Below are 18,885 nucleotides of genomic sequence, written 5' to 3'. Positions count from 1 at the left end.
AGGCAGAATGGCTGCAAGGCTATTAGAACATGTCACCCACTGAGGTTGCAATGTTGTAAATGGAAAAGCAGAAAGACCAGCATTGCAGTGTTGGCGCAGAAGGTCTTTACACCAGCCGCTATTGGCCCGCGCTACTCCACAGACTTCAAGGCACGCTCAGCATTCCTGTGTTCCAAAATCAAGCAGTTCCTCAGCAGGTGCTACACTCTTGCTAGCCTACACTGATAACTGGTGCTATGGCCCTTCGTCTAGGACACCAGTCATTCCACCTTACTTCGAGGATTTTGCAGGCTTTTGTGCCAGAGCGAAACAGTCTAGCAAACTTCCCACAAATCTGTGGGACATTTTCCTTTAGAAGTAGTTTGTTCAGTGTCACGCTTGGCCAGATTTCCTGTTGCTCAGGTTGCCCGTGTGGCTGGCTGTGCAGATGTGCGTGCCCAGGTCTCCTTTTTTATGTGGGTTCAAACCAGGGCACAGGAACCAGCAGACAGCTCAGATTGTATTTCACCAACAGTGCTAATTTCCAAAGCCTTGAAGATGCCATGAAGGAACACACACCTTTATCCTGAACCATTCCTAACAAAAGTGTCTGTCTTTTAGGACAACTTCATACATGTTGTAAATACATTCCTCATCTGTGCCACAATGTTGAACTACAAAAGCTCAAAACAGATCATTTGAATACAAGACTAGGCAAGACGCTTTGTCGAGACATGAACCAACACAATGACTATTGTAGGACAATAAGGCACCTTGTTCGACGATTCCTTCAAATCCAAGGTTGCTCTTGCAGCAGTTTGCAGCGGGCACATGGTTAATTATGGACTAGAATAATTATACGCAGGTTGCATAAAACAGACATACCTTACCGCTGACTAATTTGTCTGGGAAGTTGTGCAAGGGCTGCCTTGTTATCGTTTGCAACCTGGTGATCCCAGGATAAATGTGGCTTGTTGGCTAACCAAGGCCATGACATGGAGGTATTTTTGTCTCTTACTAAACAGACCCAGCCAAAATGGCAGCAAAGCTCCGAATACGAACTGATCTTTCACTGCCAAGTAGGCCTGGGAGACTTACGCTTTGGTTAAGAGTGTTTACCAACAAGAGAGTCACCACATGTCAGCGATTAGTGTGAGGTTATAGGATTATAAAATAGGTGTTAGCAAATAGTTCGGCTAGTGGGTGACAGTTTGGGTGCTAGGTGAGAAGAGAGCTGCATTAAAGCCCTGCTTGCGATTGATGACATGGCTAGAATAGTTTGGGTGTTTTGGGTACTAGGTGAGAAGAGAGATGCATTAAAGCCCTGCATGTGATGGATGTCATGGCTGGAATTCAACAAGTGATGGGATGGAGAACCAGGCAGTGCCGCCAGAACAAGCAGAGTTTGTTTTAGTCAAAAAGAAGTTGTGGAGCCTGTCATTCAACAGGCCTGCTGCTCGTGGTGGATTACACCTGCCTTCCAATTCCTTTTTAAACCACATCTTGCCTGTCCAATTATATTCTCAGAGTTGTTTACCATTTAAAAAAAATGATTATATATATATTGAAGAAAGCACAAAACTTCAACTCCCAGGTGTAAATGGGTACCACAGAGGCAATATATGCAAAAACTAAAAATGCAGTGACTAAAAATAAAGGAGTCATGTAAAGGGAATAAAAGTAAAATCAGTTACAGAAAAATGATGAAGAGGAAAAAAAATAAAAACACTCACGCATGCTGTGAAAAGTAGAAATAGAAAAACAGCCACCAGAAAAAGTTCCCCAAACAACCCGAGTCAGTTCATAAAAAAGTGGCATGCTACTATCCCTCCTATGACAGCGAGGAGATGCTTTGATGGCGGGTTTCAAGGTCACAGCTAAAAAAACAATACCAGCAAAAGGATTGGCATGCCAGTGGTATGCGTGTTTCACTGATCATCCTAAAGCTAAAAGTGAGGGAAGAAGACATGTGGGGGAATTTCATTCAACATTTCAAGCTACGGCTGCTCAGAAAAGATCAACAGAATACTTAATTTGAGGATTCCAATCATTTAAATGTCCTTGGTGCTGTCACCAAGAACCGACCAGAAACCAGGAGCCAATCCCCCATGTAAGAAGGTTCATTCAGACCAAGAGCATTGTAAATTGTGTTGCTTACTTTTATCAATAAACAAGTGCCCAGGGAGCCAGTGTACATATAAAACATGGGGATAGTGTGTTTTAATTTCTGAGATCCCTGAATCACAAGGGTCACCCATCGAAAAAACCCATCTTCAACAGGGTAAGTAAAGGCGTGGCTAGTCTAGAAATAACAGCTGTACAAGGACATCTGAAGCTGCAAGAGGCGCTTTCAGTTTTTTTCCCAATAGAAATAACCGGATGATCCCAATAGACACAGTTTAGTAATGTGAGGCTGGAAGTTGAGAGTAACCTGAAATAACACTTAAAGGCTTCCTGACAGGCATGCAATGGAGTGGTACTACACTAGGCAACCAGGATTGCAGAGCGGACAGAAGAGAAGCATAGGTGAGGTGCGGAATGGAGCCACTGGGCGAGTGACACCCGAAGTATGAGAAGGGGGTAATTTATAGACCTGGATAGCAACTTGAGGGGCTGCGGAGGTGAAGGAGGGATGCGCATCTTCTCACCCACGCCAGACAGGGTAGGGTGTTGGCATACTGATGGATTTATAAACAGAAGCAGAGTAACTAATGCCGTAGCAGCTCCTTATCGATGCTTCAACAACATGGGAGTGAACATAAAAACCAGGGCCGCTCAACATAGCAAGTAAAAGGGGCCTGGATCTAAAGTGCCCATCAGGATGGGAACTGCGCACAAGTGTAAAAACTCCTCCAGAGCCACGACACTCAAACTAATGCGGTCCACCGACTGTACAGGAATGCTGTATGGTCAAGCACGCCAACGGACAGTGGAAGGTGTGGACAACAGGCACCATTCTCATTCAGACCCATATAATCAAGGGTAGAGGTCTCTGTGCCACCCCAAGGATGAAACCTGGATTCATCGGTGCACTGCAAATGGTTGTGGTGTTGAAGCTGCTCAACGTTCAATTTGTTTCTATGGGAAAAGCCAGGGACAGGCACAAAGTTAGACAGTTCCCTTAACCAGGGTATGTTTTTTTTCTTTAACAGAGGAGAAACGAGGACAAAATTTAAACTATGAAACAAGATGCCAAGGCAAAAAGAGGTGCCTGCATTGAAACATAAGCAGAAAAGAATGAATCTGTTTAAATACTGAGGTGGAGAGAGGCAGGTTTTACAGTGGTTAGATTGTTATGAAAACTAGAGACAAAAGGCAAGGATTTTGTAATGAGGGAGCTACACCAGAATAATGGGGAAAAGTAAAATGAGTCGGCTTGGGCATCACAAATCCAGACACAGCCCCTCCAGTCCTGTGTAATGCTGCATCAATTATATACACTCATTTCCATCTCTACTTCCTACCTTATCACCCCCTTAAAACCACTACCCACAGTTATCTGCACTCTAAAACCTATGGCGGTCATACCTTGACGTGATAGTGCTCGTCCAGCAGGATGTTGGCAGGCTTGAGGTCCAGATGGAGCAGAGGTGGGGACATGCAGTGCAGGAAGTTCATGCCCACAGCAGTTTCGTGAATGATCCGGAAGCGCAGGTTCCAAGGCAGCGGCAGTGGCTCGGAGGCCAAGAGTTTTTCCAGGGATCCAGTCTCCATATACTCCATAACCAGGCCCACAGGGTCCCGAGAGATCCCATACACTGGGAGGATGTACCGAAACTTGGCCACCTCCATCTTCCTAGCTTCTTCCAGCAGCTCCATTTGCTCCCTTGAAAAAAAAAAAAAAAAACAGAATTTAACAACCAAAGAAGGATACACCACATTTGTTTGTGTCTCCCTTATAGTCACGCCATGAACAGTTCTGGATCTAAATACTTAAAAAAAAAATTTTGGCATTACAGAATGCACTAAAACTGTTTCACACGGTAGCATAATCCAAGCTGCAGGTTTGTTGTGGTCAGATGCAATCCATCCGTACCTAAAAGCACAAAGCAAATACTTAGCATGCCAGGAAAGCTCCCTAGGTGATCTCATAAGGGCTACTGCAACTGTCTTGCTCAGGGTGACATCATTTTGGAAAGCCACACAGTGCTTCTATTTGGGCTAACTGCCTTGTGTCCTACAATTAAAGGTAGCTTCCCATCTCGGCCTGCATATTAACTTTAGCAAAGAAGACAATTCAGCCATAGAAGTACTTTACACAGTAGTATCGCTCAGAAAAACAGGCATGCACGGTCAGGGATTGGCTACCTGGCGCAAGGAGAAACAAAACAACGTCTTTGGAGAGAGGACGCTGGGCTGTAGGGAGGTCCATGCAGCCTGGACTACGGACAGGAGACCCTGGCAAGGAGTGCTGTGGCAAATCCTTTTCGATCCAACGACTATAGACAAACACAAGCGGAATATTTTTAATGGGTTCAAACCGCAATCGTCGCTATTCACACTCAAGTAATGTTTGCAAGTATTTTCCATCATTCTTTTTTCAAAATGTTCCAAGACAGTGAAGACATTTTAAGTATGTTCTGCAGCTCTAATGTTAATTACTGCAGAACCATAACAGGCAACGTAAGAACGAGCTCACGCGGGTGAAATACCAAAGAAGGTTTTAAACAAATTACTGAATTACAGCACACGGAAAAGCGGTTTGTCCTGCAACTTCTGTTCATTTACCCTGTAGATTTGAGTGCACAACCCCTGCCCCAAATTCACTACATTGATGAACAATTGCAAAGGCGGCACTGCATTCATCCTCATCACTACCGAGAACTCTACTTAGGTTAACAGTTCAACTTAGTGATACAGCAATAGCGGAGATTACCATTCTAGTTGAAGATGCCTCAATGTAATGATCGGTTGAGGAGTAGCAAACTTTGCAATTGTCCAGTTGCACTGCACAGCCATTGTGTTTCCCATCAGTTCTACTTAGGACGACACATACATACAGCTACTATGAAATCTATGTCCTCCTACGCTACCATCTGCTGCCTTTTTCAATCCAGGGCTCAACATTGGCAATGGATAATGTATATCTCACAAAGAAAACTGGATAGAAACTACCTTTGATTTTCAATCAGACTCGGGGGAACGCGACAAGTCTACCACATCACTAGACTTACCATACAAAACCTCACTGCAAGGACACATTTTTTTCTAGACTTGCACTTTTGTTTTGGAATAGTTGTAACTTGTTTCCAGATATGATAATCCAATCGACTCAGCTGCGCTAAACTAAGACAAATCCCAAAATAAACTAAACTAATGTGTTAAAAGGAAGCCGCAGACCAGAAACAAATGAGTTGATTCACACACCACCAAATTTGAAACCTGTGTGCATTTATTTACAAGGACAAGTTCTTATTTCTGACTGGCACAACCAAGAGTGGTGGGAAATTTTCCTCCTTAAATAAATTAACTCAACGTGTGGAAATTTCCGTGTTAGCAGATCTACCGGTACCAGGTTTGCAGGTGTTCCTTGACTAGAACACCGTCCGTAGTGGAGTTAACGCCCACAAACTCACACGTTTGTGGGGATTTACCTAACACGCTAATGTGGTTTGCTAGGAGTGAATGAATTTTCAGAGTGATAACGTGGTGCCAATCACCTCAAAGTCGATGGAGATCTTGTGGAAAAGAGAAAAAGATGGCTCCAATGAACAACAGCCATTCACAGAAAGGAGGCTAGATACAGCAGTCTGGAAGTATCCCACAGATCATCTTTGCAGCTCCAGACTCCAGGAAAAACAAATCTAGAAAAAACAGCAACACTGAAGCATTTTTGTTCCAGGGAGAAAGCAGTTTACCACTATTTTAAGACACAATCAACACCAAGACCGTGTCTTGATGCGACCGCCTGAAGCCCCAGTGGGGTTGAAATGGGGCGACACTATGAGGGAAAAGGTTTAGAAACAAAGAAAACAAGCCGCCCCTGGGGACATATAGGATTATTCTCCCAATACCTTCCATGTTATATGAACACCTCCCTGAAGTTTTCCACAGGATGAAAATTACTTTTCGAAAATCTTTTTTTCAGTCACTGTCTAAGAAAGCAGCTGGTGTCAATAAATACATAAAGAACTTTATCCGAATAATTTACTTAAAAAAAAAAAAAGGTTTATTTTCATTAACCTAGAGCTATTTGTGATACTTGTGTGCGATATACTCTTGCAATTGTTTAATGCTCAGTGGCGCACTGGGATGATCGCAATAGCCTTTTTTGTTTGGTGTACACAAAATATTTGTCTGCATAATCCTTTGTATTAATGGGCATGTGCATATGCGATGACGTGCCAATCATTACGCATGTGTGCCCACGAAATGATATGGCACCACTTTAGTTACTGAACTGAAATTGAACAGTAAAAAAAAAAAAAAAAAGCGCAGTAGGGCTGATAGTTTACTGCCTAATCTTCGCTAAATAATCACTTTAAAAAAAATCAAAAAAAACTGGGCATTCGTGGGGGGGGGGGGGGGGGGAAGGGGACAACTGGGAATGGAAAGGGAATTGCAGAGCAGAAGGCAGAGCAACATGGGAGTAGCAAGTGCTTAAGCAAAAATAAAGAAAATAAAAGTGGTTTCCTAAAGGTGAGTAGAGGAAGTATAGAAGCCAGACGTTCAGAGAGACGTAAAGAGGCTGGCCTCCAGGGGAGGGACAAACACAAGATGGGCAAGCTGGGACAAGGCCAGCCATCCACAAAGAAGCAAGCAAACGATAATGACGCCAAGGAATGGTGAGCAATGAGTGGCCTGTAAAACCCGGCAAGTTCTTGGGGAGCTCATAATATGCCTTTTGAACTAAGCAGCCTGCGCGGTCTGTAGACTACAACTAAAAATAAAGCAACAGGCCTTCCCAGTCTATACAACCAGGATCTGAAGCGACAGCTCAGAATCCATCGGGATACCCCCAACCCCGCTCCAATTTAGCAAAGATCGAAATACGCATCTTTCGAAAACATTCTACATAATGAATCATGATGTACTAATTACTATCAGTCCACTGTCACTCTTCGCAACCAGATACCCCTCCATCCAGCCACGGTCTTTGCCTTGGTCCATGTACAGTGCCTCGCAGCCTCTCGGCTAAGCTCATGCTATATACATGCTGCTATATATACACACATACTACCACATACATTCATAATTTGAAGACTCATTCCTGTGCGCAGCAATTCACACCAGTTACTGTATGCGGAAACTGTTGTGCATCCACGTACTCTTGCGGGGTCCAGGAGCTCTTTCAAATTTCCGATGTCAGAATTTTCCAACAATGGAGGAACATTTCCTACTTTTCCTCCTAAATTTTGTTAAACGCTTGCCCAAAGAGCGGGCTAAAGCCCCAAGACTGGCGCAGTAACTGGGCCGCCCAGTCCGATGACCGTCCAAAGATTGCACCATGGCTATATGGTTCTGTTGCACGAGGAGCCACCAACATCCGTTGCCCCTCCTCAGTATCCGCAGGCCAGAGGCCTCTTCGTTTGGCTGAAGGACACAGCCACGAAATCAGCCAGAGGGATCTTTGTGACACGTAGCCATAAGATAACCGTATTCAGCAAATTTATCTCTGATGGATATACATTAAGAGTGTAAATACAATAGTTTATTTTCAGATTTAATAGAGCGCTCACTACCTGCCTCCTCTATTACTTCAGAGCGCTAAATGAAAGACCACATGGGAGTTATTAGTTCAATTTTGGAAGGGAGGGTCTGATATTCCTCAGTAACTACACCCGAAGAGGGGCTTGCCCATTGGCGCACAGAGAGTCCGCAATAAGCCAGGATTAGGACTCAAATATGATCACTGGAGATGTAAGCGGCAGCTGAAACTCAGTGAGCTACTTGCCCCCTGGCCTCCTCCAACCCAAGGACTGTCTTACGCGTCCGAATGACCACCTCAACCAGGGCACGTCGAGGGTACACGCCGGTACACGGCGTCCACCCTGTGAAAAGCGTGGGTGGACGCCGACCCTGCCAAGAAGTTGGACCCCACAGAAATATGCTGAACTTGTACCGGTGTAAGACACCAGGACATGTGTGCTTTTCCTTCCCAGCAGCAAGTTCAGGCAGCGAAGGAGCTTATTTTTCACCTATTTTTTGTCTCCAGTTGGGCCGATGTGAAGGGGTCCTCAGGACTCCTTTTGTTTGAATATCCTGACTGAAGGCAGCCTGGAACCTCACACTTAAATGTAAATGCCGTGGAGGGGAAACAAAGGCACACAGCTAGTCATCTCTTTCCAGGTACTTAAGAGAGGCCGTTTTCACCTTTGTTCAGTTCCTGTATAAAAGAGATGCATGCACTGTAAGAATATCAGATGTGTGGTCTGACCCTGTATTTACACAAACAATTTGAATAGCACTATGTTATTTCATTATTTCATTTATTGAGCTATGCATCCCAATGCAGGGTGTCAGTGCTCTTTACATAACATACACATTATACACGGACAATAAATCATGTACATGTGTAAATCAATGTACAAGATGAGTTACACACCAGGGTTAAAAGGTGTAGGACTCACAAGTCCATATCTCACTGTGCTAGATTAGAGGATTACAAATTATGAACTGCATGTAACAAAAGGATCTCCGTGTTAAAAGCAGTAACCCACTTTACTATCGGCATAAAATATAAATCTGTCATCTACAGGTTACATGATGTGCTTTGCAGGAGACGCATTTAACTTCTCTACTACTTTGATTCAAATCTGGGACTTATAAACAGATCTTTGCAGCAAGTGCATTAACCACCACAGTTATATCACCCTTACTACTCCCGGAGATTTACTGGGCACCTTCCCAGCAGGCAGGTGCCTTAGCCCAATCTAATATTTTAAAATTGAGACTTTGCAACCAAATAAGCATAAACCGCTCTACTACTATGCATCGCCTTGATGCCAATTTCTTTGTGGCAGGGTTTAAAAATATAAATGTATTAGTTGAGGCTCAGATTTTGTGTTGTGATTGCGCCACTTTTTTGGCATAACCCCAAATGTCAAATCTCATTTGTTGAATCTCATAATGTGCTTAAATGCACCCATGATATACCCGATAACCATATGTGTAAGGTCTTAATATCTGATGTCACTTCCAGTGAGTCCCCCCACTTCTGTTTTTTAGGACTTGTGCCCGGACCTCAACTCTGCCTACGGTGACAGGAATCCCTTCATTAAGGCGCAGACACCCGCCCCTTGCTCGAGTCGTTCTTTCAAACAATGAAGCGGTGTCCTTGGAAAGCCCTGCTCGAGTGCAGCGCCCGCCTCTCTTCCCAGCACACATGTACCGCAATGGCGTCCCCGGGACAACGAGACGGGCTTATTTGTTGGTGAAACAGTACTTCGGTGACTAAAGGTCAAGGATGCACCCGGTGAACCTGGTCAGAGGTGGCAGCTCTACTCGGAGCCGCGTAAACATGTAATAGCCTGAAAGGGACGTTCAAACGCACGCCCGTCTTGACCTTGCTGGCAAAGGAAAAAAATGCTCCTGTATCTCCAATCTGGAGTCAAGGTTGGACAGCATAAAAGGGGTGGAGTCTAGAGGGGCAGTGCTACGAAAGCAGAGTCCGACAGTATATATCTTTGCTGGAAAGACCTTGGCATCAAGGAAGAACGTGCCAGGTAATCTTCTCTGGTTTACTTCATTGGCTCATGAGCGGACACATGTTGTAAGGAACTGTGTGGCAAACAATCTTCAGGGGAACAGAAGAATGGTAAAATAACTCTGGAGGTTAATGCACTTGCTAGAGATCTCAGTTTTGCCTAGTCACAGTTTGAGGTAGCATAGGGGGTTAACGTGCCTGCTACGAAGCTCATGTCATGGATTTCTGTTGTATGTAGATACTGCAGAGAGTTACTGCTTTTGTCCCAGAGATCCTTTTGTTAGTTACGGTTTAAACAGGACAATCCTTCTAATGTTGCATAGAGAGATGAGCTGCATGCAAACTGCAAGGCATAGGTTTGAAACTCTATTGTAAAGCGCTCAGATACCCTCTTGGGTCATGATGGCGCTATATAAAACTCTATAAACAAAATAAATATGGTTTCTTCTCAGTCTTGAGTTACAGTATTCCCACCAGAAAGGCCCTAATTATCAGCCTTAAATTCCTATTTGAAAAGAGAGCCCCGAACCACAGCATTACATTTTAAATCCAGACAGAGCTGCCTAGACCAATCACGGTTCATATACAAGGATTACCATTATGAAGGATGCGACTCCTGGACCATCAATCCCTCATGGTCTGGTTTATCCTTCTCTGCACATTGATTTTGACACTTGTATGATTCATGGGCTCTGTATTACGAGTGTGTGATTTATAGCCCCCCAACACCTTAGATTGGGAAGAGAATCGCTAGAGAAAAATACAAATAAATAAAGTAATTGCTATTTAAGTCAGTGTAACTCGTACAGATCCACATCTGTGCGTGCACATCTCTTACATAATGAGGCTGAACAAAGTCAAAACTCTGCCTCCAGTTCATAGTCTCTCTTAAGCACTTGTGAAGTGATAACAAGCGGACTGCCTTTATTTCCCTCCATTGCATTAGCATCTAGGTGTTGGGCTTAAGAAAGCTCCCAGGCAGGAGACTCCAACAAAAAGAGGGCTGATGGCCCTTGAAGCACGGCCTCTGCTTTGGGCCGAGTTGGAAGTAAAAAGAAGAAACCTCCCCTCACCGCCTGCAGGTTGCTGCTCTAAATGGAAACCAGACAACCTGGATGCTACTGAATGTCACAAATTACACCGGGACAAATTCTGCATATTTTGTGGGATTGGTTTGGACCCACATCAGGCTGACCAGACATCCCAGATTTACCCGAACAGTCCTGCTTTCCAGAGGACTGCTCAGGTGTCCCAAAGCTTTTCTTAATTTTAAATACATGTCCCAGTTTTTGGGACAAAGGTCAGGTCATCCCACAAAGCAGAATTAAAACCGCATGCTCTCCTTTCACAGGCGTATCCGAAATCTGAAACAATTTAAGTAATTTATTTGTTTCTGTCAGGCAGCAGAGGATGAGGTCCACTGCCCGCCGCCAGCTGAGGGGCAGTGTGGGAAGGAGGTCATGCCACAGCCGAAATATAAATGTTTGTATAAAAAAAAATATATACACACATACATACACACGCACACTTACTTACATTTACAAGGTGATGCAAAAATACAGTCCAGGCCCATTGCGAGACTAAAGGATTTAGTCCTACTTTTATGTCTGGCCTATCCCGGTTTTTGCTTCTCAAAATATGGTCACTAACCCGGCTGAAAAACAGCTGCTAGATCCAGGATACCACTGGATCTAGGGGTGTGGCTACCACTGGTGCAGCAGGGGCAATGGCACCGGGGCCTAGAGCCCCGAGTGGGCCACTGACGAATGACAATTGGTGTATTTTACTACCCCTGCAGCAGTGCCCCTTCATTTTCTGCACTGGCTGGTACAGCCTTATCTGGTCTCCAGCTTTAAATGGATAGATTTGCCCTGTGGCATTACTACTATGCATAAGATAGGGTGGTAATAACCAAAAATAAACCACAATGGAGAAAGTTATCTGGTTCATTTTAACCTAAGTGCCACCCAGTATCGGCGCAGTGGTGGCTGGTACAGAACAGGGGTGGCGGGACAGGAGGCTGTAGTAGGAAGTACACAAACTCCCCGAAGCTAATCATGACGCTGCTGTCACCAGCATCACAGCAGCGTTATGATTGGTCTGAGCGGCTTGGGTCGGTGCTCAGACAGGGAGTGGGAGCCTGTGCATGTTCTCCACCCAGGCTGTGCAATGCAGCCAGATAGATAACATGCTAGGTGCGCATGAGTGTTTGGCCAGCCCAAGACCAAACCGTCATGTGCACCAAATTGCACATATTTCCTCCTCCCCTTGCTCGGACAGCCCAGCCCCGCCCACCGTAACCTGGTTGGCACTGAGGAATGAGATGAAAAAACATTGTGTTATTTTATTTTTCCTTTTTTTGCACTGGTGAAAAGCAGTGGGGCGACGCTCTTCCGCCTTAATGGATGATCCGCCGCTGTGTCTACATCCCATCGATGTACGCGATCACACAGTTTGACACAGGGGGCAGCAGGTAATTTAAATAAAAAGGGACATGGAGCACCCTAAATAAGCCCCAAGAATGCCCCCCCACTGTGCACAAGAGGGAGGATGTGGCGTTACAGCCAGACTTGCCCACATTGGACCAGGGTAACCAAGTTCGAGTTTCGGCACTCGTGTAAAGCGCTCCAATACCTCGGGGTCGTGTGTGCTATGTAAAACTGAAAAAATGAAAAGAAAAAAAAAGTACCCGTAACGCCACATCTCCCCTTACCGCCGCCGCTGTGCCATGCCTACACCAATCGATGGTCTTGACTGGTTTTCCCAATTTGTCCAAAAACGATTTACACATATTTGGCAGATTTCTTAAAATTGTTCCTGCAGAAATGGGTAGACTATTTGGAAAACCTTTATAAATGGAGAACATGTGTGAATCCGGCTAAAACGCTGTACTCTTTAACTGTCTCAAAAGGGGGGCAGTTCCCTGCAAGGACAGAGGGAGGTGTTGGAGGCAGAAAATCAGGGAAGCGTGCAATCTGAAGGGAGTGAAGGCAGCCTCGTTACTCACATGGAAAGTTAGCGCCTTCAAGGCCTTTCAAAAACCGGTTGTTCAGGTAAAGCTCGACGCCCCGAGGACCGGCCCGGAGGTGCAGGGTGACACCAGCTCTCATTCTGAACACCTTCCATGGGGCTGCAGTGATTTCCCTCAGAGTCGGCACAATTAGAACATGGCCGCCCTGGGAGTCGAAAACAAAAGCTTGTACAACACGGGTGACCTCTGCAATTGGAATGAAACGTTGTCTGCTTACTAAAGTCGTTCCGGGACAACGTCCAGTGAATTCCAGATGCCCTGTGAGACTTCCTAGAGCTTCCCTGTATCCCTGCACCTGTTTTAGTCGGGACGAGGGAGGGTTATAGTTGTACAGGTGGCGGATTGACTTCAAAAGCCTGAAAACTGAGTTTATGGCACAGGCAGAAGCATGTTCAATTTTACCGAGACTCCTAGACTGCGGATAAGAAATTACAGCCCTCCTGTATAAAATAAACAAGCATTTGCAATGCAATAGGTCTCACATTTGTGAGAGTTTAAGCTATTAACATTGTAAATGACACTGCCTTGTATTTATCGTTTTTGATAATTAACACCTAAATAAAAGGCATTGTCAATTACAATGCCAATAGCCCAAACTCTTGAAAATGCGAGACCTATTCAAAGAAGCGGCCTCCATTGTTCCAGGCTGCATGGAAAGTGAAAGTGCACATGGTGCGCTGAATGTTGCAGGAAAGCCCGTTGTGCCTGCAGTAGGAGAAACTCATAAAAAAAAATGAAAAAAGTGTGCTTACAGACTAAAACAGACGTGTAACAAAGTAAAAGGGCCAGTCCTCATGGGAGGTTACAAATGAAGACAATGCGTTACTAAGGAGGGAATAACAAGCCTATTAACGAATCAGAAGCCAGCATTTAGGAAGGGCAATGACAAGCCAATGACAAATATGGGTGGAGAGTGGGCGGGGCTTCAAGGCCATACTCGAAAACAGCATGCCTCGCAGAGCAGCGCATGTGCTGCCCAGGCTCGACCTATAAAAAAAAAAAAAAAAAAAAAAAGCGATAACTGACTGGGTCTGCCTGCCCCATCTCACTCTGCCATATTCAATATTCGAGTCGTATAATGCACGCATCATTCAAGCCACCTACATAAGACATGTTCCTTCTGCTGTAATCTCATAGGGCTACCATTAGTTAAGGCATTCTGGGTTCTAAAATTGACTACATCAATGATTTCCTGATCAGCATCACCAAATCTAAATATATCAAAAAATAGCAATAGTCAAAACCTGTGATTACTGCAGACCTCTGATGCCAGGGTTGCCGCACCGATACCCAGATGTAAACAATTTACCCTCAGTACTTTAAAGTGTGCAACACATTTTTTAGGCTTGGACTATTGTAAATAAAAAATAAACTAACCCCCCCCTCCCCCCCCCCCCAACTAAATAAGGAGGGTGTTCAAAACGTTATAATACTACCCGCAATCTATCGGGTGGCAAATGTCGAGATCATCCTAAGAACACAAAACGGATGGTAAATCGAGTGCACTCTAGGTAGACAACCTGTGCACCTCTTCTCCCCAGAGACAACCAACCTTTGGATCTAGTAAAGAACGTAAAACATTTCTTCAGATTAATTGTATGCCTGGGTAATCGGTCTATGCGCTCAGATGTCCACTTGGGTTTGTTCAGCGCCTTATAAAACAAGCATTGGCAAAGCCCATAGGCTTGATATTTGTATGACATAAGCCATATACAGATCAGGGACATGCGATTGCAAAGGCAAGACCTATTGTACTAAAGCAACTGAAAAATGTATGCTACAAATAAAGTTTCTCCATTTTCTGCAGCACCCATTTTTCACACGTGTGTTTCATTGCTCACTCCCCGTAGCAAACAGGCAGATCGCAAACAGATTTCAGATGTGCAATAGTCCCTATGCGTTCCAGGGTAGGTGGAAGGACACATCTAAACAGCCAATAGAAAAGCATATGGGCCAAAATTATGCGATTTACAATGTCTCAAGCTAATAGCGAAATATTTGGAGCAGGAGAAGTCAATGGCTGCAGAAGGTTGACTAAGAAACCCTAGTAGAGTACCACAAATATACAATAGTGTGGAGGCGCGAGGGGTTAGGAGGAGTGGCTCCAGCACCATAATTTCCCATGCACCCACGACTGTCACTGTATTTTTAACTAGTATATTTTTATCCTGGATTCTCGTCTTTTAAGAGTAGTGAGGAAACAGAGGGAAAATGGTAAGAGAAAAGGAAGGTGAAGATGGTTTGGGTGGGAGGGGGAATAAAGAGAAGCAATGTGACTGGGAGAGAGTAAGACTGGGAAAGGTGAGGAGAAGGACAGGTGGACAGCCACAGGCCAGGTGTGAAAGGGCAGGATAAGTTCAAAACAGGCACAGAGCTGAGTTCTAAAAACTGTAGGAAGATGGGGAAGGGCGGAGGTTAGTAAGAGAAATAGATATGGAGAAAACGGAAGAGATGGAAAAATAGTAATGAGGTAGTGGGGGAGATGAAGGGAGATAGTGGACAATGCATCACAAAATTAACAGATATGGATGAAAGGGGCAGGGTTACGGAGGCGGAGAACATAAAGCAAAATGAAAAAGAGCCCATGAGGATAAAAAGGTAAAATATTAGGAAATTAAATATGCAGTTAAGGGGCAGAAAAGTACAGGATTGTCGAGAAAAGACAAGTAACTGCCAACCGGTGAAGAACGACAGGTGAGGGAGAGCGCAAAATTGAGTGATCCAGAGCCAGTGTCCGTTCTTAGCCGAAGAGACAACAATAGAGTGCTAATTTTTGCGGGCGTTTTCTGGTGCTCGGCAATTTTTATTTAAATCCAAGCACTTGTTTATGAGGGGACACTACATGGTGGTGCCCTCTGCCCAATTTTTTTATTTTTCTTGTTTATTTTTTTTTTTAAAGCAAAATGTCCAAAATGTCATTTGTTTAAATGTGATGGTTATCATGGAATGCTGGCGCAGCCATTTTGCAGCAAATGAAGGACCTGGAGGTAGTGCCAGTTGCAGACTACTACATTGGACCCTCGCACTCGTGCGGGCTAGAGTGTGAAGGCGGCAGAGGCAGCGAGTGACCGGACAGGCACAGAATGGAGTGGGCAGCTAAGAGGAAGGAAAAGAGGAGCCACGAGAGAGAAGGGTGTGCGCTTATCCAACAGAATTGATACTTCAGAATACAGGCCAGCCATGTCTTTTGTCATGAGGGGTAACCGCTTTAATATATAAATCCAGTTTCAGAACGAGAAGCTGATGCAGGAAGGACTTTGGATTCAGCGGCCCATGTGTCTAGCTGAATAAAGTGCTTAATTTGGTCTGAACTGTAAATTCAAAAGCAGTATGGTAACCTATCTGAAGTTGAGGTAAACGAGATAATTCACTTTCCATATCCTTAAAAATATATTATGTACTAGTTCTTTCTTTCTAGAGTTTTAGACCCTCAGGTTGGATGCCTGCCTGCCCTTCACACCAATCTTTTGCATGACAGACAGTCCCCGATGAGGATCACTACTAGCTCCTATTGATCTAATCTACCACAAAGAAACTGGAGTAAATGTTTGGAATGCTTTCCTGAGAGAACAAGACTACTTGCAACAACTAACCGATTCTGAAGTAATGTTCTACTCGGCGTAAAGCGCTTCTACACCTCGTCTGGGGCAGTCCGTACGACATATCATTACGGTACATTATTTTTGATGAATGGCACAGATGTAGTACACATCAAGCCCAAAAATATATCGGATGATGGACACCTGCAGCCCACCATAGTCAAATACTGAGAATTAATGCTGATGCCGGTTTGAGACCCTCAACAGAAATGATACCAAGAGGAAAGACAACTGAAGCATCACAGATGCTCAGGAGATGCATTCCTTACGCCAAATGCTAACAATATTGACACTACTTTAATGTACACAATACGATTTCATAACACAAATATGGTTGCCTGTATTTTTATTTCATATGGATTTACTTCTGAAAAAGAACCACCTGTTCTGTCGGAACGTGTGTCTGAGTGAGCATAAGGGGCTTCTAGGAACTGGCCTGGAGAGCAAAGGGACCGTGTGCACAACTGAAGGTCAGTTTTTGGATCATGGGGGATGCCTGACACTTTGATGGCCTATGACCAGCTAAAGGTGAACTGCAAGACAGTAGGTGTCAATAGTAATATGAAGTGCAACAAGTTTGAACCCGGCAGAAGAAAGACTACATATACTGAACATATGGGCAACAACATTATGATCCTATGCTTTATGTCAATCAGCATTTCCCCCAACAGTTAACCTATGCAGGGCTCGAAAAAACAAAAATGTTACCAGACCTGCAGGCCTAGTGACTTAATATACTCAACCCAACTGTAATGCTCTTGAACAATACACTGGTTTTAAATGATATGATCCTGGGCAAATACTTTAATTCACTGAGCTGCAATTTTCTTCTTTGCCACATATGAGAGCACCTTCAAATATGATAGTTTAGCATGTCTGCTGTACAAAAAAAACTATTCTTTTTGATTTAATAGACTAAACTTTTACTCAATATATTGTACAAACCTCGACTCAAAATACACACGACCCCTGGTCTGCCCCTTGGTTCATAGTTCATTAACAGCATTATCATTGGGGGGGGGGGGGGGGGTGGTTTGTTTCTCAAATTGTGTTTAAAAATTATAACTTTTAATAAATACTTAACTAAAGCTTGAAGTGGTACCACACGGTCATTTGGAATCAGCACGTTTCCATTGATATAGCCACAATATTTCCCACTGACATGCAGATTTACTGATAAAACTGTAGTGTCCAGACAATGTTGGGAAATGTACTTTCTTCAAATATAGGTCATTTGCACATCACCAAATAAAGTGTTCAGAGTCGTTTATCTCCTATTTAAATCTTTGTTTGCAGCACACTTCTGAATTACACCCCAGAAAATGTGCATTCGTAATTCCGCGATATATTTGTACTCTTCTAATGTGTGCTAGAAAACAAACTGACATTCTACAGCCTTTTGTTTCACCATGATTGTCAGACAGCCCACTTTACAAAAACCTCCAACTGTAGTAAAAGAAAGAAAGAAAATTAAACACCATTTTCTGGGACATGGCAAGCAGCAATTAGTAAAAAGACTAACTGGCATTTCCTCTGTTCTTGAGCAGATATAAAATGTGTCAACATAAAAATAAGATTTAAAGGCGTCTTTATTGCCCATTCACCTGAATTAACAGTGCACCTGTCCTTTACAGCTCAAGTCAGAATGGACCAGTAGGTCCTGAAAATAGCTGGACCTGATGAAATCTGACTCACCATAGCAAGTGGGCGAGTAGATCGGAGGCCTGCTATGTAATGGTACATGCCTCAAAAGGACCAGATATTGGGTCTCATAGCGATTTTTACATCCTGAAAACAGAAATGTCTTGGCTTTAATAATAATGCTCAAGTTTCAACGAGACCTTAAAACCTGGCTATTCACTCAGTAACCAGCTCAGTTAGTCTACAGTTGTAGACACACTTGCGCCGGGAAACTCTGTCTAGGGTAGCTGTGCGCTATATAAATGTAATTAATAATAATAGTAAGTAACTTGCTTGTCTCCACCAGGAATCACATGCAACTGGTATATGAAAAAGATGCTTATGCCTTCTCCATGAATAGGGTACAGAGCTGTGGTGCTGAGGCAAGACACTGGTCTCACAGCCATGGTGAAAAAAGCCTCCAATGCACACGTTTACCTCGATGTCCAACGTCAGTCCCAACTGATGCAGCAAACTGACGTCTGTAGGTGTTAAAAATGGTGATGAATTATTGGATTGAGTAATTTGAAGTACAGGTATACAATAACATCTGTGCGCAGCACAGGTGCGAGGTTATAAGAGGATACCTTTTGGAGCTGTATCCTGAGCTTATAGGACATCCCGTTTCCTGGATGCTTGCCAAGAAAGGTGAGGTAATTACACAGACTCTCCCTTTGGGAAATGGTTGCACGAGTGTTAGGAGGCACGAGGGTGAACACAGAGAGTGTGTGGCCCTTTATTAGACACCACGCCTTTTTTGTGTGCAGAACGGCTATCAAAATAGCCAGCACAACCAGAGTTTACTCTTCTCTAATATTGTTAGACACACGATAAAACAGCTACCGGGATACATGCACAACAGGAAGTAAGCCAGACAGCATCAGAACAAGCATTAGCAAAGCAAAAGGATCTTCACCTATTGACTTTGCCAAAGATTCTTGACGATGCTC

At 44.0% G+C, this 18,885-nt stretch overlaps 1 protein-coding gene across 1 annotated transcript in view; it reads right to left on the bottom strand.

The window, feature by feature from the left end:
• The window catches only part of RIPK4 (receptor interacting serine/threonine kinase 4), a 70,035-nt gene that overhangs the window by 26,510 nt on the left and 24,640 nt on the right, over positions 1–18,885 (bottom strand). Inside the window, exon 2 of the mRNA XM_085621225.1 lies at positions 3,508–3,805. Coding sequence (XP_085477351.1) covers positions 3,508–3,805 — 298 coding nt within the window. The remainder of the gene's footprint in view (positions 1–3,507; positions 3,806–18,885) is intronic.

The sequence above is a fragment of the Triturus cristatus genome, chromosome 8 (genome assembly GCF_964204655.1).
Source record: "Triturus cristatus chromosome 8, aTriCri1.1, whole genome shotgun sequence".
Lineage (NCBI taxonomy): Eukaryota > Metazoa > Chordata > Amphibia > Caudata > Salamandridae > Triturus > Triturus cristatus.
The sequence above is the reverse complement of the archived record's forward strand: the minus strand, read 5'-3'. Positions and strand labels throughout refer to the sequence as shown.